We start from the raw sequence: 22005 nt of genomic DNA on the forward strand, positions 1-22005 counted from the left end.
AACCATCTAATATTGATTTTTTTCAATCCATCTTCCAAAAATCATCAGATCTACGCAGTACAGGAAGCAATAACTCTTGTCTCCATAGCTTTAGGGACTTGACTTGCTTTGTACACCCACTTTCCTGAAGATAGCCCTAAAAAGTGTTCCCAAACCCTAGCTACTTAGAAAACTGGTAGGATGAAGGGATGTTATACCTGTCAGAATGAACAAAGTTACTGTTCCCCAGCATTGGTATTTTTGTGTCTCATTGGAGTGCCTGTTCTCACTCGGCTTCCTATTTGGTTTCTGGGGTTGAATGTTGCAATCATTGTAGATGAGGTTAGCCATCGTCATTTATTATGTCCTAGTAAAAATATGTTTTGTGGAAGTATCATTACCTCTTGCTAGTTTTGCTACTATCAGTCAAGCAAAAATGTATATGGACAAAACTGAGTTTACAAAAAAAATATGAAGCTACCCATATACACAATACACTTCATACTGTGGTTTCAGCACTTTCAGACAAGAGAGGGCAATAAATAAAATATATGAGTGGAGCCACAGATTCTCTACGAACTAGCAAATTGATGGAAAGAGTATTTCTCATCTCTTATTCACTATAGGCTCAAATTCACCATGCAAGTGAATTGCTGAATCAAACTTCTTCAGAAGTGCTCTTTCTTTGAAGGGTTCAAGAAGTAACCTACAAGACTTAACTGAGCTTACCCAGCACATGAGTGGCAATGTCACAGTCAGTATTCTTCCTCTACATGAAAAACAGTGTAGGATTACAGAATGTATGCTGGCCTCAGAGGACATCCAAGACCTGGGTTCAAGTTCCAGCTTTACTTAGGGGTACAGTCATTCAATTCCTCTGGGCTACAGCTTACTTATCTCTAAAATTAAAGGAGTTACATAAACACAGAGAACAATCTGGTAGTTGCAAGGGAGGGGGAGTGAAGTAAGTGAAGGGTATTAAGAGGTACAAACTCAGTTTTAAAATAAGTCACAGGAATGAAAAGTACAGCATAGGGAATATAGTCAATGATACTGTAATGATTTTGTATGGTGACAGATGGCAACTATACTTATCAGTGGTGCACATTTTGTGATGTATATAAATGCCCAATCACTATGTTGTATACCTGAAACTGATACAACATGGTGTGTCAACTATACATCAAAAGTTTCTAAAAATAAAATAAAATAAATGGAGTTAGGAGATGTCCTCTAATGTTCCTTTAAATACAAACACCTAATGACTTGAGTCTTCACTTGCTATGTAATTTAAAGAAAGCTCATTCCACTCTCCTAAACAATCCCTGACCGTCCGTTTGTCCAAGCTTCTGCTATTCCCTACTCTAAGCTATGGAATAAGAAATGAAGAAAAGAAAATTTGGTCAAGGAATGTTTCCATTGCCTCTGAAACCTCGTGAAAACATTTACTCTTTTACCATAACTATGTTTTGCTAGGTTTTCCAATTAAAACAGCACACACTTATAATTAATTATAACAATCACACAATTGAAACAAAGCTTATGCAGATGAGTCTGCACAGGTATATCCAGATACATATTATTTAGTAGTTTCAACTATAAAGTAACATATTGAACTCAATTACTTACTATGTTCTATTTTGGTATTCCTTTATTGGCCTTTAGTAGAAAAAAAAGAACTTCTCTATGGTTTATTAGAGTACAATATATAAATGACTATAAAGCTGTCCTGTGAAATACTAATATTATGATTACTTGTATCTTTAATAATAATTCATCATCGTGCCTTTGTGGGAAAAGAACCTATTTGCCAACTTCTGACTCCTGAATTGAAATATCTCCTTTTCAGTAAGAGACATAATACTTAAAAAATGCTGAGTAAGTGCATCAGCTCTATTTCCTGATTATGCCAGTGGTTAATGTCACCTCTAAGGTGACAGCAACCTCACCAGCCATTGAATAAAGAACACTTCTATGTTCCTACTTCTAGGGTTCATTTAAGTAACCAAAGGTTTAATAAGAATGTCTTTTTTCTTAAAGTCTATTCTAAATACTAATATCTCCTTGAACCCTTAGATTATATAGTTTCTCAATACTCAGTTGAAAAGTGTAAAACATAAGCAATTAACCATTTATTTGTCTTTTAACAGTCAAATAATATTTTCACACCTCAGTTTTATTGAAATGATAGAATTATTTAACTCATTTGTTTTGTTTCTATTTTTGTTTTATTTTGTTGTTAAGAAAGTAGTCTTGAGTAATTGTGTTCCTAATCTTTTTTGGAGGAATTAGTTTGTAAAAGGAATCAAGTTACTTTAGTCCTTCTGTTTTGGACTATAATAAAAAGGTAACTAAATTATTTCTGGGGTAGAATCAATTCCCTAAACAAACTTAGTTTCACCTCAGAAAGGCATCCTTAGGAGAAAGGAGGGAAGAGTTTTGGTTCAAGTAAACGTTGATGAGTAAAATATTAGATATTGGTGAAATTTACACTCAAGTTCCTTAATTACTAGAACACTGGTTCAAACCCTGGTTGATGAAAAAGAAAAATCTCTTTGCTGCATTTATTAAGGATTTATAACCAATGGAGAACCAGCTACTGAAGGGCATAAATACAACTGTTAGAATTGTGATTGAGTACTTCCCACTGAGGATTATCAATGCTCCTCCTTCTGGAACATTGTTTGAGGACATGTGAAAAAAAAACATGCTAACTTTCCCTCCTCAAATCAATTCATACTTCAAACAGCTGCAGAAAGTTCAATCAGATCCTTATTTAGTGAAATGAGAAAGCAATGATCATGGCTGTTTGGAAAAGCTCCATGATTAATTGTGTTTAAACAGTCATTACTGTTTTTCACTAATGAAAGGTTATAGGTTCCGGTCATTGATAACCCACAATACAGATGAAAGCATATTCTTATCAGCAGTTCATTTCATGTAAAGAAGAATGCTACAAGATAGTTTACCTCTATCTGCATCTTTAGAAAATGACTTTGTGAACCAAAGTTGACACTAGAATCTCAAAGTGTGGAAATCGACTTTGCCATGGGGATTAAATTTTAATACACAATTATTTGTTTCCTTTAGCACAGGACTATAAATGTAAGTACGGGTATCAATTCAAATACTTAGCGAAAAGTTAAAATCTAGATTGAAGGCCATTGGGAGAAAGCAGCTGCATTTACTTCGTTAATCAACGTAAAAATGTTTAGGTAATAATATGAGAGACTAGGGAGATGATCCACTCTGATGGAAAAAGCACTGCACGGGAGATTAGAGTCTGAGCCTGGGTTATAATTATGCTTGTGCTACTTGAGCAACCTTGGGCAAGACACTTAATTTCTTACAGCTTCAGTTTTTCATCTGTAAAATCTAAGGACTAGATTTGGTTATTAGTTAAGTCTTCTGTCAAGCTTTGATTCTACTGATCTATGAGCACTCTAAGATGTTGGCCTTAAAACCCAAACAAATAATATTTTTAATATTATACCATCACCCTGTGTGCTTGTTCATTTATAAATCATACTATATACTACTCTTATGTCAAATATATTAAAAATATGACCCAAAATATTTAAAAGAATGAACTAAAAATGAATATTTTAAAGATATTTTGGAATGTTTATCAATAATTAATGTTTACCAAAAAAAGGATCAACTATGTTTCATTTTTTTTTAACTCCTGATTTAAAACACCTTTTGATAAAGTAATCCAAATATAATTCTAAGGCCACATTTTTTTCCAAGACTTAATTTTAGGGGCTGACATAAATGAAAATGATACTTCACAAAGATATAGAGATCCAGATGAAAGAAATCATTGACCAAATTTATTAACACTCATATTTTTCACTTTCATCCACTATCAACACTAACAACACAAAGGCTTTTGTTGAAATTCAAGGAAGGAAGGAAGACACAAGTTATCAATAATGAAAGAAAAAATTCACTATAGATGCTACAGACATTACAAAGTTTGGGGTTATTATGACAATTTTATGCCAATAAATTTAAAATTTTAGATTAAATTGAAAAATTCCTTGAAAGTTTACCAAAAATTACATAAGAAAAAAATAGAAACACCTCAGTAGAACTAAATATACTAAATAAACTGAATAACTAAAAACCTCCAAAAAGGCTCAGGCCCAGATAGCTTAAAAAGTGAACTTTTCAAGCACTTAAAGAAGAAATAACATGCATATTAGAAATGACAACCCTTCCAGAGAATTAAAAAGTAGAATAATTCCCAACTTGTTTTATGAGACCAATTTGTTTTCTCAGATGAAAGACAAAGCCATTACATGAATAGGTGAAATAATGTATGATCATCTCAACAAATGCAGAAGTAATGGATAGAAGCCAACACTCATTCATAATTAAAGGTCTTAGAAACCTAGAGATAGAAGGGAATTTTCTTAATTCAATAGATAGTGTCCATTAAAAACATTATGCTAAGTGTGTGATTCTGGGGTCCAGGGACTGAGTCCTACATCAGGCTCCCTGAAGGGAGCCTGCTTCTCCCTCTGCCTATGTCTCTGCCTCTCTCTGTGTGTCTCTCATGAATAAATAAAAATAAAATCTTTAAAAATAATAAATAAATAAATAAATAAAATAAAAAATTATACTAAATCGTGAAACACTGAGAACTTCCCCTCTGAGACTAAAAACAGAGAAGGATGCTTGCCATCATCATTTCCATTGAATGATGTCCTAAAGGCCTAGCTGTGCAAGAAACAATAAGAAATAAAACGCTTAAGGTTTGAAAAGGAATAAAACTTCCATTATTTACAGATGACCTGACTGTATATATATAAAATCCAAAATCATTTACAGATAAACTAGGAGTCAAAAAGTTAAGTTGTCAAAGTTGAAGATATAAAAGCAATGTACAAAATTCAACTTCTTTTTAATATACACCCCAAAATTTAGAAAATAAAGTTAAAAGAAAAATACCACACTGGTTATAAAGGAAATGATAAACTGTACTTCATCAAAATTAAATTATTTTGCTAATAAAAAGGTACTAGTAAAAAAATTAGAAAGACAATCCAGTGTAAGAAGATATTTTTAATGATTATTTCTGAAAGACTTGTATTGAGAATATATAAAAAACTATGAGTCAATAACAAAAGAACAAACAATCCCCTAAAGAATAGGCAAAAAAAATCTGAATACACACAAGAGTAGAAGACATAAAAATGGTCTAGAGCACATGAAAAGATACTCAACATTATTAGTCATTAGAGAAATGCCAATTAAAAACAAAATATATAGGCTTTTGTTGATATTTGGCTAATAACTTTATAACCAGTATGATGACTAAAATTAGAAAACTGACAATGACCCTGAGTTGATGAGGATGTGGATCATCCACCGCTGTAGGAGGAGGTGGCGGTATGTAAAATGCTTTAACTATTTCAGAAAACTATTTCAAAATTTCTCAGAAAGTTAAGCATATACCTTCTCGATGACCCAGAATCTTACTCCTAAACACTTATCTGAGAGAAATAAAAACATATTCACACATACACACAACTTGTACAAGATGGTTATTCAAGCTTTATTCATAATAGTCCCAAACTTCAAACAATGAAACGCCAGGACACCTGCACCCCGATGTTTCTAGCAGCAATGTCCACAATAGCCAAACTGTGGAAGGAGCCTCGGTGTCCATCGAAAGATGAGTGGATAAAGAAGATGTGGTCTATGTATGCAATGGAATATTACTCAGCCATTAGAAACGACAAATACCCATCATTTGCTTCAACGTGGATGGAACTGGAGGGTATTATGCTGAGTGAAGTAAGTCAGTCGGAGAAGGACAAACATTATATGTTCTCATTCATTTGGGGAATATAAATAATAGTGAAAGGGAATATAAGGGAAAGGAGAAGAAATGTGTGGGAAATATCAGAAAGGGAGACAGAACATAAAGACTCCTAACTCTGGAAAACGAACTAGGGGTGGTGGAAGGGGAGGAGGGCGGGGGGTGGGGGTGAGTGGGTGATGGGCACTAAGGGGGGTACTTGATGGGATGAGCACTGGGTGTTATTCTGTATGTTGGTAAATTGAACACCAATAAAAAATAAATTTATTTAAAAAATAAATAAAGTTACATTAACAGGAGAATGAATGAACCATGTATAATCATACACTGGAATACTGCTCAGGAGTAAAAAAGGGAATTTGATACACAGAACATGAATACATCTCCAAAACATGATGTTGAGTGAAAGAAACCAGACACAAAATAGTGTGTACTGTATGAGCACATTTATTTGAAGTCCAAGAACAAGCAGCACTAATATAGAATGATAGAATTTAGAATGTCTAGGATGGGGATGGAAGGATAACTGGAAAGGTCATGAGGGGACACTCTAAAGCTGTGGATGTTCTCTATCCTACATGGAGTGGTCGTTCCACAGATCTTGACAAAACTCATCAAACTGTAATTGAAGATCTGTGCATTTCATTGTATCTATAACTCAATAAAAAAGTAATTAAAAGTTACAGAATAAATATATAGCTAATAAACATAAAAAATAATGAATATAAAGGAATAAATCTAACTACAGTGTTTAAGACGTCTACCCAGACAATTACTGCTGAGAGAAACTAGAGAAAACCTAAGTACATGGAGGGATAAACTGTGTTTATACTCTGCTACACAGGATTCTAAAATAGTAGGAAAGGATGAATTACTCTAAATAATGCTGAATGACATGAAAAAAGATATAAATTTGAGTCAGTTTTAAGCAGCAAATTAAACTGAAGATTAAAATAACTAAAATAGCTGATAAAATATTTTTAAACTACTTTAAAATTCATCACTAACTCTATCAAAAAATAAGAATATCAAAGTGAAGTTAAGAATTGCAGAAATTATTATAGTACCAAGACTGTCCTTTGTCCTAATGGCTTTTGTTAACACTTGAACTTCTGCTTTAATTACTGAATTGTATACAATTGACAGGAGATGAAGTCTAGGGCCTGCCCAACTCTATCAAAAAATAAGAATATCAAAGTGAAGTTAAGAATTGCAGAAATTATTATAGTACCAAGACTGTCCTTTGTCCTAATGGCTTTTGTTAACACTTGAACTTCTGCTTTAATTACTGAATTGTATACAAATGACAGGAGATGAAGTCTAGGGCCTACAGTAAAAGTGATGCTAAGTCCAAAAGTTACAAAACATGAAAGAGCTTAAAATATGATGAGGTTCAGGACACACTCTCCCAAAATATGGCACACCTTGGCATATTGAATATTTCAAGTTGAAGGAATCTGAGAAACAGTAAGAAAGGATTTTCTTACCTTCTACCAAAGCACTATAAAACCTTCATTTAAAAAGTTCCAGCTATAATTAGATGGAAGGAGCACCCTTGTCTTCAAAGACAGAGGGACACTGAGAAGAATCTGAATGAACAGGACTTTCTGTTTTCCCAAGTTTACTACACTTAGCTCACACCCTTTTTGGTCCTAACACATTTTCCCACAACTCTCTACTCTTCATCAAACTGAGCAAAAACAATTCAGATTTAATCACTCCTCCAGGTCTTCATTTCCTTTTGAAAGCTCCCATGCTTACAGAAGGGAAAGGACAGGACTTCATAAAAATCTGCTTTTGCTCCTTATCCCACTTTCTATTCTTGCCAGGACCTGCACCCTACTTCACACATGCCTCAGAATGTCCACCTTGTAAGGGACAAGGAGTTAATGATTTCTCTAGAATACATAACATCTAAGGAAGAACCAGGTAACAGTGACCTGAGGAAGCCATCATATGCTCATTCCAGACCAAGGCTCTAGACATGTCAATGCCAAGGCCCCTGGCTCCAAGGAATAATACTTGGGCCTTGGCCATTGTTCAGATGAATTCCTGGGTGTCTGAAGGGACATGTATACCAGGCCCCAAACAAAGACAAGACTCCCTCTTTTCCTTTCTGAGTCTCCCAGAAGCTCCACCTGTATCTGTTCTCTCCGTATCTTCAATAAACTCTGCTCTCACTTCCTGCAGGCTCATATTTGATTTCCAACCTATGTGAAGCCAAGGACTCCCTTGGCTACTCCTGCGGGACCCCTTTGAGTCTTCAGATTTGGCTTGCCTGCATCAAAGGAGAACTTACAATAAATCATTTTTGTATGTTTTTCTCTTCTTAATCTGTCTTTTACTACAGTGGCCCCCACCAAAAGCCTAGAAGAGTGGAGGAAAAATATATTATTCCTCCTCTACAGATATTGTGGTTGAAAACCATCAGAAATAATAAACAGCAAAGTAAATAAAAAAGCAGATTTAATATATATCTAAATGCTCAGAAATAGAATGAAAATAACAATGTTTAATATATTTAAGAAATAAAAGGGAAACTTGAAAAATAAAAGAGCAGAGAGCAATCAGATTTAAGAACAGATTGAATTAAGAACCAAATAAAATTACAGAAATGAAAATACCTATAATAGAAAAATAAAACTCAAGAGATGAGACTTCATGGAAGAGGGAATTATTGAATAGAGGAGAAAAGTATTCAGAGAAGTTTGACAAAGACAAAGAAATGGAAAAATAAAATAGAGGTTAAAAGGAAAATAATTGGGGCACCTGGGTGGTATACTCAGTTAAGTGTCTGACTCTTGGGTTCAGCTCAGGTCATGATCTCAGGGTCCTGGAATCAAGGTCCACATTGGGCTCCACACTTAGTGTGGAGTCTGCTTGAGATTCCCTCCTTTGCTCCTCCCTACCCCCCACTTGCATTCTCATTATCTCTCTCTTTCAAATAAATAATTTTTAATGTTAATCTATTATTTAAAAAGGAATAAATAATAGAGTAATAATAGACTATGAAACAGAGTAACAGAGTAACTGATTGGAATTCCAAAACAAGATAATAGAAGGAAGAAGAGCCAATAATCCATATGGGGAGAAAAAATTAAACACAGTCCCGGGATCCCTGGTGGCTCAGCCGTTTAGTGCCTGCCTTTGGCCCAGGGCATGATCCTGGAGTCCCGGGATCGAGTCCCATATCAGGCTCCCTGCATGGAGCCTGCTTCTCCCTCTGCCTGTGTCTCTGCCTCTCTCTGTGTCTCTCATGAATAAATAAATAAAATCTTAAATAAATAAATAAATAAATAAATAAATAAATAAATAAATAAATACAGTCCCTACCTCACACATATACAAATATGAAATCAAAGATCAATCATCAATATAAACAAAGGAACTACAACTATTACCCTTCTTAGAGTAAACATAGACCATGTTTGTGATCCTCAAGAAGGTAATGATTTCCTAGCAAGAAAGCAAAAAGCATTAATCTTAAAGGAAAACACTGATAATGTCAGCTTTATCAAAATTTAGAAGTTCTGCTGATCAAGAAATATGAGAAGGCAAACTACAGACTAGAAGAACATATTAACAATACATTTATCTGACAAGTGATTAGTATTCACAATATCAAGTTATAAAGTACTCTTACAAATTAATAAAAGAAAAAAAACAACTCAATAAAAAATGAGCAAAAGACTTGAACAGACACTTCATTAAAAAAGATATATGAATGGCTGTAAGCACAGGAAAAGGTGCTCAACAACATTAATCATTAGATGAAAGTTAAAACCACCAGAAGATACAGCTTTACACTACTAGTATGTCTAAAATGAAAAGACAATACTATGTGGTAGCAGGAAAAGAAAGACAACATTGCATTTATTGGCAAGGATGTGAAGCAACTGGAAGTCTCACGCTTTGTTGGTGGGAGTGTAAAATGGCACAACTACTTTGGAAAAATTCACCTTCCTGATGTGTTATAAGCTATGCTTTTTACTTTCCTCTTTTGGGTTACATGGGTCAAAACTTAACCCTTTTTGCTTAAGCTAGTTCAGGTTCAGTTTGTCTTGCTGGCAGCCAATAAATTCTGACCTACAGTAAAAGATTAGGTACATAGATAGTACAACTGGATATCATTCCGCCAGGCAATGTGGAACTGGGACTTAACCACAGGTCCTTAGGCAAGGACTTGAACTGTCCTGCTCAGATTGGTATCCACAATGCCAGCAACTCTGAACTGTGACGGAGATGGCATTTGTTGCTTTTTCCTTGGCTGTGTACTTGTGTTTTCTGCCTACAGTGCCCTTCTGATGCAGACAATCTGGGTCAGTAAACACGAATGAGTAAAAAAGAAATGAGAGAGAAATGAGAAAAATCATGAAATAATAAATGGCAGTATTAAAATATTCATTTAAAAACCAGCTTTGGAGACTTGCATAATGTACATGCAGCCTACACAACTATAAATTAAGTATTAGCAAAAACAATGTATAATTTTCATGATTATGCAGACTGTGGCCTTCAAGAAAATGCTGGTGGCAATAGACACAGAACTACATTTAAGTCAGATATTAAGTAAGACATTTGCATATTCTAAGGATTAAGGCAACTGGATCTTACATAGACTGGTTGGCACATATGAGAATGTTCCGAACTGGGGTTTACATTTTTTTTTTCATTTTTTAAATGTTAGACAAATTCAGTAATAAATCAAATGGAAAACCCATGGTGTATTAAGTTACCTTCAAGTTCCATTTACATATAAATAATGTTAAGCTACTGGTGTGAATTCAGGGGGATGTTTCCTTCCTGACAGTTGTTATTGCTCCTGCTTTCAAGTAGTGGAGAAACCAGTCAGGTGGGATTTATATCTGGCTGAACATTACTTTTGTTGGAGACATCCATTCTTTGGTTCTTTGCCTTGTGGATCTTAGCTTACTCAAATGCAGCCAAAACAACCATTTCCTCTTTTGCTTCACCCTATTCCCCATCTGACCTTTCTTGACATGTAGGACTCTTAACAAAGAATAACGCATACCTGTGTCGTAATGCACAAAAAGTCTTTTGCTGTGACTGCCCACAGTCCGTGGCTCAAACTCCACTTCTAGTTGCATGGACTCTCCCACATTAAGAGTTCCAACAGATGGCTCTACAGAGAAAGGCCTGCAGTACACAGGGAGACACACTATCAGAGCACATTGGTGGCCAGGGAAGAAAGAGAGGGTACAGGAGTTCTAGTTCTGCAGACAGCTCAGATCCCACACCACAATTCAGTGACGCAGAAGTAAAGTGTACATTTCCCCCCAAAGTGAAAGAACTTTGCTTTTAATGCTAAAATAGAAGTTCTAGAGCAGCAAGTGTAAGAGAAACTTAAATGGTATGGTAGTAGTCTTGTTTGTGTCCTTGCCATTCAGCCATTCTTTTAACATTTGTTGAGTGATTCCAGTAGTCAGACTTAGAACATGTATGCAAATACTGTAATTAGCAGAAGAAAAGTACCTTGGAAGGGATAAAAATCAAGTTTTGTGACAGTTCAGAGAAGAAAAGTTTTCATAATGGAAATATCTATCAGAGTCCCAAAATATCACACAATCACATAGGACAATTTGAGAGCAGTTTAACTAAGGCTCTACTTTATTTTTATTTTTTATTTTTTTGCTCAAATATAATAATTTTAATAATGTCTTAAATATTTAAATTTTTTTACATATTTTTTAAATTGGAGTTCAATTTACCAACATATAGCATAACACCCAGTGCTAATCCCATCAAGTGCCCCCCTCAGTGCCCGTCACCCAGTCACCCCCACCCCCCGCCCACCTCCCTTTCCACCACCCCTTGTTCGTTTCCCAGAGTTAGGAGTCTCTCATGTTCTGTCTCCCTTTCTGATATTTCCCACTCATTTTGGGTGAATATAAAAAATAGTGAAAGGGAATAAAGGGGAAAGGAGAAAAAATGAGTAAGGCTTTACTTTAAAAAAGGGGAAGGGGAACTACAAATGATACAGTCCCCCAGGGTTATAGACAGCAAAGCCATTACAACCTCTAGGCCCAAAGAGACAAGGAGGAGTTGCTTTGAACTTCACAAGAGTCCTATGAGAATGCTGCTTTACGAGGAGCAAGGAGCTTTAGTCAGGAGAGAGAGTCAGCTCCAATGGCCTCACAGGGAAGACACTAAGGGGAAAAGCACCCTGACATCATATTCTCCATATCTGATCACCTGCTGGGACTCCCACAGGCTGAACCCACCCAGAAGCCAAAGGCATGGGAACCTATTGACCTATGCCATATAGGTCAGCCTCCTGAGTGATAGCAAGCTGCAGAAGAGTGGAGAGCATTTAGGAAGGCAAGCTGGAAACAAGTTTTGTGCCTTGAAAATAGAATTTGGACATGTAGACATGATGGAGTGATAGGGTAGTTTGGAAACAGGAAATCATTTCATTTAGTTTCCCTGGAAGGAAGTGGTAAGTGAGAAGCTGGATCTGATCATGAGGTATCTTAAATAACTTATGGAGTTCTTCCTTCTAAATAGAAAACCCAGCCCATTTAATTATTTTCATGGTCCATTTCACTTTTCTTAATTGCTAGTTTTTCAAAGTAATGCGTTGTACAATGTATCTGGCAGGCTAAGCTGTTTCTGATTATTTACTTCTATCACAACTATTTTTTAGTTTCATCTCTTAAATCGTCCCTTAGTTAATGAACGAATGTCAGAAAGCCTAAGTTTTCTTCCGTGAGGGTACAGAGCTATGGCAAGGGTAGCACTTAGTGGTACCTGAGATCATCACTGCAGGATGTCCAATGCTTCCTACCAAGGGAAACTTTGTTTTCTCTGGGGCTCTCTCTTTGGATCTCCCTTCACTTTCACTTCCCATTCCTTTGTCCTTTTCCCACACCTATAGCACCCATCCTCCAGGGAACCCCAGGCATTGCTGTAGAGGCCTATGGGGTAGTGATCACTAGCCTGAAGCCAACCAAAAAAGTTCAAAACTCAGTTCTGCCATGACTTTGGGACAAGTCATTGAACCTTCAGTCTCCTGGTCTGCAAGATGAGGGTAAAGACAGCACCTACTCCATAAGGTTGTAAGGAGAACTACAGGAGTCGATGCAGGTAAAGAGCTTAGAATAATGCCTGGCACGTAGGGAGTACTAAACTAATGTTTATTATCATTTCTGTTTCTCATCACTGGCAGCCTCTAGATGGATGACAAGCCTGAGGATGATTTTGGGTGTTAAGATGAGTTTCAGTTTTTATCATTCTCCTCTCAATCCTTCACACTGCTCTAAGGATACTGTAAAAAAACATACACAGGTCATAACACATCCATCTCTAGTTCAGACACCTTCAGTGGTCCTCATATCCTATGTAATAAAGTTCAAAGTTGCAGGCATTTGAGGTTCCACACCATCTGCTACCAATTAGATTTTGTGTTCTCATTTCTCATCAAACACATACATCTGTACAAGTGTTCCACATACCTGTTACATTCCAAGTAAGGCTGGGGAAGAGAAAGGGTGGAGGACTCTGCTCGCTTCACTATAACCTCGTCTAGCACTACACCACTCTCCCTTCCAAAACACTGTGCCCCCTACACAGACATTCCCCAAACACTAGTGCCACACAATACTTACCATTTTCCACAAGTTGTATTTCTTCCAAAGTCACTTATCACTGTCCAGACTCAAAGCCACCTCTCAACTAGAATCTTCCTGGATTCTATCTTGTTAATAAAGTCTCCTTCCTCTCAGAGGCTACAGCTTTCTTTTTACTTCTCACTTCAGTTCACCTTGGACTATAGTTAGCTTTCATGCCTGCCCCTGTCAATAGCTACAGACTCTTGAGATGACAGGAAAGAGAAAGCAAATAAACTGCCACAAGCATGGATTCCATACTGGGCACTACACTGGGCACCTTACTTATGCCAATCCTTTTAATCCTGGGAGAAACCTGCATAAAAGAGGTATTGTTATTTGCACTTAAGATATGAGAAAACAGATGCTCTGAAAGGGCAGGTGATTTGCCCAAAGTTACCCAACTAGGTAGTGGTGGAGCTGGAATGGAAGCCTGTGTTCTTTCTGCCTGCCCAAACCAGCCCTGAACATGGAAGCCACCTAGTGAGATGCATCTTTGTGTCTCTCACCCCATGCATAGTTCTTTACTCACAGAAGCCTCTCAGAGGAGTTTTTTATTGAATCACAACCAGCTTTCAGAGGGAAATAAAAAACATCTGTAATCATGAAGTCATCTTTATAACATCTTGGTGGAACAGAAAAAGAGCAGACTTTTAGTATCTCAAGAATCTCTGCTTCCTGAGATGAAGGTAAGTGATCCAAAATAAGCAGTCTTATAATTCCTTCCTCTGTCATGGCATCAGTAAGAATGTAAAGAAGTGAGATCTGGGCCCAAGTTTCCTGACTTTGGGAACAAAGTTTTAATATTTTCTTCTATTTTTGCCTCCCTAGTTCCTGATATTTTTCTTCCTACATGGTGCTTTCATTTTCTTTTCAAGCATTTCTTGGTTGTGAAAGAATGGTTTTGAAACGAACTGGATAATGTTACACAGCAGAACATAAGCTAATTTGCTATGGACAAAGAGACCCTTCTCTAGGACCTCCAGAAATCCAAATTCTATACAGAGGTAACAGATACTTTTCTATTGTGCTCCCTATTGGGATTTATGTTACACTAAATTTCTTCAGTAGTTGAAAAATCACCTGAGACAACTATTGCTACTTAGAGCTGCCTAGGCTTTCTCAATAAATCAGAAGTTAATTGGATAGAGTGTGTTAAGTTCTGCTGCTTAAACATTGTCTATAATTTGATTTTACAAGCAGACAGGCTGAACTGGCCAGAAAATATCAAGTATCAGAAAATGTTCTTAACCAAGAGGCATTGTTTCTCAAGGGTCTAAGACTGGCTCTGTCTACCAAAATATTTTATTTTTATATAATTTCCTCATTAATATTGAATGCTTGATTAGGAAGGGGACTTGGGCTCATGAAAAATCATGAGTCACAAGAAAGATTTTGAGTTTTTGTTCAATCCACTATAAACTGCTCTTGAGAACTGAAACTCTCCTATCCATATGAATTGGTATTTCAGCAGAAGGCCAAATATTGGCTCTGTTATATTAAATATGGAATTTAATATTAGTATGTTTTCTTCAGACAATCTTTCTTATTAACTGATTCTTGACATGGGGTTTTGGATTTTTGAGATTGCTTCTTAATCTTCCTTCTAAAATTAATCCTACTTTAATAGTCAAAATTATTCTGGTACCTACTAGAGTTTTAGGTCAAATCTGTAATAAACTTGAAGAGTAATGGTTTATGTTCTCTGTATATTTTATAGCACACTGTAACTCCTTTTATTAGCGTAAAAAACATTATGCCTATTTTATAGTACTTGGAGCATTTTTTTATTTTAAATTACTGTACAGGTTTATAGTTGTAGCTTTGCTTTGTGATATACTGTTGGTTAGGCATCCTATAAACATTTATTGAGTACTTGTTTCTTCTACGCACTATATTTGATGCTGGGAAAATAGAAACGAAAAGAGATGCAACTCTTGCATTTTAGAAACTCACATTCTAATGGAGGCAACAGACATATATAAGGAACATTTTAATTTTTATGATTTATATGGACCTAATCTTTTATAAACTTAACTATTAATTCAATCGTTATTTCAGTGAAAAGAATACAATCTGTTTTTTAAATAATTTCGTGTGAGATGCTGTGTGTTAACTCTAAAAGTGATGAGAGTAAGAGCAGACCCTGGGTTTTTTAACTCCAAAATCTCACAGTGTGTCCATTGCTCTACTGTATCTATTGGCAATCATATTACCTGAAAGAGTGGTCCTCACCTCTGTGAGGGCAACACGATCAACTGTGCATTTTTTTTTTTTTTAAGAAAAGGACATTTTTCAGGGCATCTCCCCCAAGGTTCTGATTCAATACAATTTGGACACAAGTTCAATCATGTCCTTTCTCATTGTAGCCAGCAGGTTTCTCAGTTGCAGACAACAGAAACCAACTCTGGCTAACTTAAACAGAAAAGAGATTTATTGGAAGGATTTGGGGGTAGCTCACAGAATTGATGGCATGGTTGAAAAACATGCATTTTATGGAAAGAACATAAAACTACTCTATATCATGAATAGATATCTAAACAGGAAAGCAGAAATATTTGCAAACAGGGAATTCAGTTGAGAGATTGATAACACAGAAGATGAGAGAGATGAGAAGCATGACTTAAGATGATGAAGTTGCTCAGGGATTAGTAACAGCAGTTATCCATCTCCACCCCTGGGCTGAGACAAGACGAGGAGGAAGTGTTATCAGACCCTGGGGACCTGGCAAAAGTTGGAACCATGACAAGCTAGGCCAAGAGGAATTTGAACCCTAGAAGAGATGCAGCCACCGCCGAGGACTCTGCTGAAGTTAGAGAGGGAGGAGGAGAAACGCCCTGGCTCCTTGCTACCCTGAAATCTCCTTTTAGTGCCCCCCAGTGGTCAAAACCAGCTGGAATCCAGCCTACTGAGACTCCTAGGAAAGCTGACTGCCCAAAGGTACTGAATAGAGCCTGGGAAGGGCAAGGAGTGGATCCCAGGGTAAGTAAGCCCAGAACCGGCCCATGTTCCTTCTAACCCAGGTTTTGCTGTTTACTTACTGAGGGAACTTGGATAAGTCATTTCCCTTCTCAGGCCTTATTTCCTTCATCTGCAAAATGAGAATGTTGGACTAGAGTTTCTAATGTCTTTATGATTCCTGGCTAGTCCTGAGTTGGCTCATTGTTTTACCTTGGAAGTATTTGTATATTAGGAGGGAGTCACACTCATAGTTACATGGATAGAAACGTTTCAGATCTTTTCCTGCAGCTTCACACCATTAAACCTATGACATGATTTTGTTTCACTTTTGTATGAATGTAATATATAATAAATTGTCGTTTCTATGTAGCTTTTAAGAGTCAGCCACAGTCCAGGAAGATATCCTGCCTGTACCTGTTTTTCCACCTTAGGTAGATTTTCTTTTTCATAAGAAAAACATGAGTATAACAGGAAGTTTTTAATGTGTATTATGGAAAGTGACTGTGGGAGGCCTTTTTTAAAATCAAAAAAGATTTGTTTTTTCTTAAGTCATGGTGAGCCAGTTAACTTGCTTCCTTCTCCTTTAATCAAACTATGTGAATTGCACCATGAGAATGACAAAGGCTATATATAAGCACTTAGGGACAAGGTCAAAAGACATTGATCTTCAAAAGAACTTTGCCTTTGCTGGTTGATTTAGCTAAATTAGTTCAGGGGTCTTGCTTCTGCCTGGGATGCAGAAAGCTAGAAAGAGATTGCCCACCCTAACAATGAAAAAAAGCCAGGCAAACACAAAATCACAACCTTTCTTGGACCATTCAGAAAACAGATATTGCAGAGCAAACAAGCAGCCTGAAATCTAAAGATGGACAATCCCTCTGCCTTCCAGGAAGAGAGAAAGGTGCAGACTGTCTTAATTGTGACAGACAGAACTTACCTATATGCAGAAGAAACAGCAAGAGACAATGAAACAAAAGAAATATTTGAAGAAAAAAAAAAAAAAAGAAATATTTGAAGAGATAATTGCTGAGATTTTCCAAAAATAATGAAAGGTCTAGGAAGCTTGGAACTTCATGTAGAATGAAAACCAAAACTAAACAAAAGCAAAACAAAATCCTTAAAAAACAAAGACAAAACCCATGCCTAGACATAGCTTAAAGGACCTTTGTGATTACACTGGGCCCACCCAGATAATCCAGGATAATCTTTCCCATTTTAAGGTTATTAGTAACCTTAATTACATCTGCAGCCCAAATCCCCCTTTGCCATGTAGCATTTCACATTCACAGGTTCTGGGGACTAGGACATAGACATACTTGGGGAGCCATTCTGCCTACCACACTGGCAGCTCTTCTGAAGAAACAAATAACAACAACAACAAAAGCTACTTGTTATATAGCATTTTTTATGTACCAGCAGTTTGTTTATTTATTTATTTTTAAAGTAAAATCTACACCAGCATAGGGCTTGAACACAGGACCCCGAAATCAAAGGTCATGTGCTCTACCGATTAAGCCAGCCAAGTACCCCCTATGTGCCAGCAGATTATATTCATTCATTCATTTTTTCCTCACAACCTTATGAAGTGACTACTACACTTTTTCCCATTTTTTCAGCCAAGGAATGTGACATGTGAGCCAAGGAATGTGGATGGCCCTAGAAGCTGGAAATGGCAAAGAAATGGATTCCCCCCTGAAGCCTCAAGAAAATAATACAGTCCCACCAATACTTTAATTTTGGCCCAATGGGGCACTTTAATTTTGGCCCAATGGGGCAGCCACCAACACTTTAATTTTGGCCCAATGGCTCAGCGGTTTAGCACCACCTTCAGTCCAGGGCATGATCCTGGAGACCGGGGATCGAGTCCCATGCCAGGCTCCCTGCATGGAGCCTGCTTCTCCCTCTGCCTGTGTCTCTGCCTCTCTCTCTCTCTCTCTCTGTCTCTATGAATACATAAATTTTTTTTAAAAAAAGTCTTTAAAAAAATAAAATAAATAATTTTGGCCCAGTGAAGTTTCTGGTCTACTGAAATATCAGATGATAAATTTCTGTTGCTCTAATCCAGTAAGTTTATGATCATTTGTTACATTAGCAATAGAAAACTGATATAGCCAGTTATAAAATTCTCAGTCAAAACTCATATTTATTAATAGATTTCCATGGGCCAATCTGTGCTAAATAGAAAAGTTTGTGTCAGCATTTCAGAAAACCACCCATACCCAAACCCAAGGTTACTCAAAGGTAACCTTGAATTTTAGCTTCCTCTTGGATTGAAGAGGAAGTTTGCCCTACATCAGTGAGGTTTCTCAGCCTTGCAACTGAAGATTGTAAAAAGCAGTTCCGCTCTGACTGCTATTCTAGCAAATTACTTTGTGCTGACTAGATTTAGCTATAATCAATCAAAAACAAGAACTGAAGGAATGCATACCTATGGGTTTTGATGTGAAACACAGCATCTTTGTTGCCAATGTTTCGTACCAGCAGAATCTTCTGAGTGCTGTATTTGACAGGGCAAGTGGAAAAATTCAGCTCATCGGGAAAATCTAGGATGGCTCGTGCACCTCTAGCTTTGATAGGCACAATAAACTTTTCTCTTTCAGTTATACAGGTCAACACATGAGCATAATCCTACAAGAGAAGGGTACAATCATTATTTGTGGAGATGCCAACATGATCAAGATAACTGTGCAAGAAGTATGGCCATATGCCAGCTATCTTGCAAAACAACTTAATGTATTCTATGAAAACTCCTCAAGACAATTATAGATATACTTTCAATGAGATACTCTTTTCTGAGAGAAAGAGAACAGTTAAAGTGTTAAAACATACAGGTCAATGGAGAAGCTTACGCTTCATTTTCCAGATACTAGAGAGCTGGGATGGGGGCCAATCAAGGCACATTCTTCTTCAGATCAGAGGAAGTTCACACTAGTTCCTTTATATCCTCCTCCTCCTAAACCGTATTCATCTTTCAAGCCATTAGATTAATGGAAATTTATGGTCTCCAATTTACGGTATCTCTAAGCCTATTCTCTTTGCAATATGACTTTGCAGTGTCTCCATCATGAGTAGAGTCTATTTCTCCATCCCATGCTTTGACCAACGGAATGTGGTAGAAACTATGCTATGCCAGTTCCAAGCTGAGACCTCAAGGAACCCTGCCACTGCCATGTAAATAAATACTATCCAGCTTACTGAAGGATGGGAGCCCAAATGTCCCAGCCAGGACCATGCCAGACTAGCCTACAGCCCCAGATATGTGAGAGAGCCCAACCAGCATGAGCACAACTGCCTACCCAATGCATGAGTGGACCCAGTCAAGACAGGCTGAACCAGGGTCTGGTAAGCAATAATGTTCATTATTTGAAGTCAGTGGGCTTGGGGGTAGTCTGTTATATACAATAACTAACTGATACATAGCTCAGTTTAAACTTCATCTCTTGAGCAAAGCCATCACTGACCATTCTATATAAAAATGCTGAGGTCTAAGACATGTATCTTCCCCAGTCTGGGGTTTAAATGCAACATAAATGCAAGCCACCGTTTGTGTCATTTCATAAGATAGAAAAATAGAACTCTTGTCCTTGATATACCAAAGTTAAAAAAAAAAAACTCTCACCAACAAACAAAACTAGACATAAAAGTAAAGTATTAATAGTCCTCTCAAGAATAGACCAGAAGCTCACAAGTTACTATGAAAGGAACTTGTTATCTAAAACAGGCTTTTATTTTAAGTTTTCCCATCATTTAGCTTCAAGGCAGTATTGGTAAATGTAAAGTCCACTTGGAACTTAAATTTCCTTTCAATTATCATGTAGTAAATGGTATTAAATTATGGAGATTTTTAGAAAAACCTTCTTTGAGCTTTAGGCATACAGTAGGAATGGGGATGTCTGACATACAGATTGACATAAAATCTGGCCATGCACTCAATCTCATGCAACCCACAGGACAAGTATAAAGCAATGGTCTCCTCGATTAGTTTATTCATTCAACCACGTTTACTAGGTGTTCAGATACTAAGTACTGAGCTAGGTGTGTGAATACACTGAAGCAGAAAACACAGGCATGGATCACTTCAAGCTTACATAATGATGTACAGAATGAAAAGGTAAATAAAGCACATCTAATATACAATGTAATATATAAATAAACATAAAGATAAAATCACCAGGGATGCTCACATGACAGTGCCTTGTATACCCAAAGTCTGTCTCCCTGAACTCCAGACTCATACCCAGCTACCCAGTCAGCACCTCACTGGGTGCACATCCCAAAAGTAAACTGATCAATGCCTGCAGTTGTGCACAGATGCCCTGTCAAGGAGGAATGGGGACTGAAATCCAGCCCACTCTGCTGTCTCCAACTGCATCAGCCCAGCGGGGAAGTCCTTTCCTCTTGCCTACAAAGACTCTACAGTGCCACTGGGGGTCCTGCTCATGGCCCTCCCCCGACCCTCCATCAGTTCCCCCTCACTTCCTTCCCGTCTTGGTACCACCATTCCAGTGGCCTGTATTTACAACCCTGGAAAGAGGCATTCTTGATTACTCTATTTCTCAATTTCTTACTATATTCTATAGGACCGACCTTCAAAATATATTCAGACCAGCATCATTTCTCACCATCCCTACCCTGCCAACCTGACCTTAGCTGCTCCAATCTTCCTGGGCTTAGTGGACGCAATTTCGACCCTTGCTCCCTTATAGTCTATGTTCCACACAAGGGCCCAAGGGATCCAGTTAAAATGTAAGTCAGCTCTGGATGCTTCTCAGTTCGGTCTCCCAGGCTGAGACCTGGAGACTGTGAGTGCTACAGCCTGGTGCCCTGTTACCACTCTGGCCACAGCTCCTCTTCCCACTGCTCACTCTGCTCCACTAGAGGTGTCCCTGCTGCTCCTCAAACAGGAACTGCTCCACCTGCAGAGCCTTCCAACACTTTCTGTGCAGAATACATTTCCTTTAGTCACTCACTTAGTTTGCATCCTCACCTCCTCAGGACTTGGGAAGGCATGCTGCTCACTGAAGCCTCTTCTGACGCCCTATTTTAAACTTAACCCCTACTCCTATGCCATCACACCCCAGTCTTTCCTCCTGCTTTACCTTTCCTGAGGCATTCAACATAATCTATGTTTTACCTATTTATTGAGTCCACTATCTGCCTGCCTCTAATATTTCCAAGATCAACAGGGACTCTGCCCATCATACTGACTTCATATATCCAGTGCCTAGAACAGGGCCCAGCACATAGTAAACATTCAAAAAAGATTGGCTGAGGACAGGAAAATAAGTAACGCAAGGTTGGACAGGAGCAAGTGGTGAAAAATGAGGCATGAGAAGTGGATGGAGAGTGATGGCTTGCTTTTTCACACGGCATGCTTGGGAAAGGCCTCCATGAGCAGTAACATTTCAGCAGAGATCTGAGCAAAGTGACACCTGAACCACATGTGGCTGGACAGTCTTCTGAGCCACGTGTGACTTGGACCCAGTGGCCATAAGTCAGGAGAGGTTAGAGACAGGGCAAGGAGGTAATAGGGGCCAGGTCACACAGGGCCTTGTAAGCCAGTTAGGCCCTGAAGATGGTCAAAAGCCTGCTGATGCTGAAAGCTGCTCA

The 22005-nt window shown here is 37.6% G+C and overlaps 1 protein-coding gene across 4 annotated transcripts in view; it reads right to left on the bottom strand.

Moving 5' to 3' along the window:
• HYDIN (HYDIN axonemal central pair apparatus protein) overlaps positions 1 to 22005 on the bottom strand; it is a 383279-nt gene that overhangs the window by 262077 nt on the left and 99197 nt on the right. For all 4 annotated transcript variants that reach the window (XM_049110700.1, XM_049110701.1, XM_049110698.1 and 1 more), the window contains 2 exons: positions 18824 to 19023; positions 10842 to 10966 (listed from right to left, as the gene is read on the bottom strand). In XM_049110700.1, the coding sequence (XP_048966657.1) occupies positions 10842 to 10966; positions 18824 to 19023 (325 nt within the window). The remainder of the gene's footprint in view (positions 1 to 10841; positions 10967 to 18823; positions 19024 to 22005) is intronic.

The sequence above is a fragment of the Canis lupus genome, chromosome 5 (genome assembly GCF_003254725.2).
Source record: "Canis lupus dingo isolate Sandy chromosome 5, ASM325472v2, whole genome shotgun sequence".
Taxonomy (NCBI): domain Eukaryota; kingdom Metazoa; phylum Chordata; class Mammalia; order Carnivora; family Canidae; genus Canis; species Canis lupus.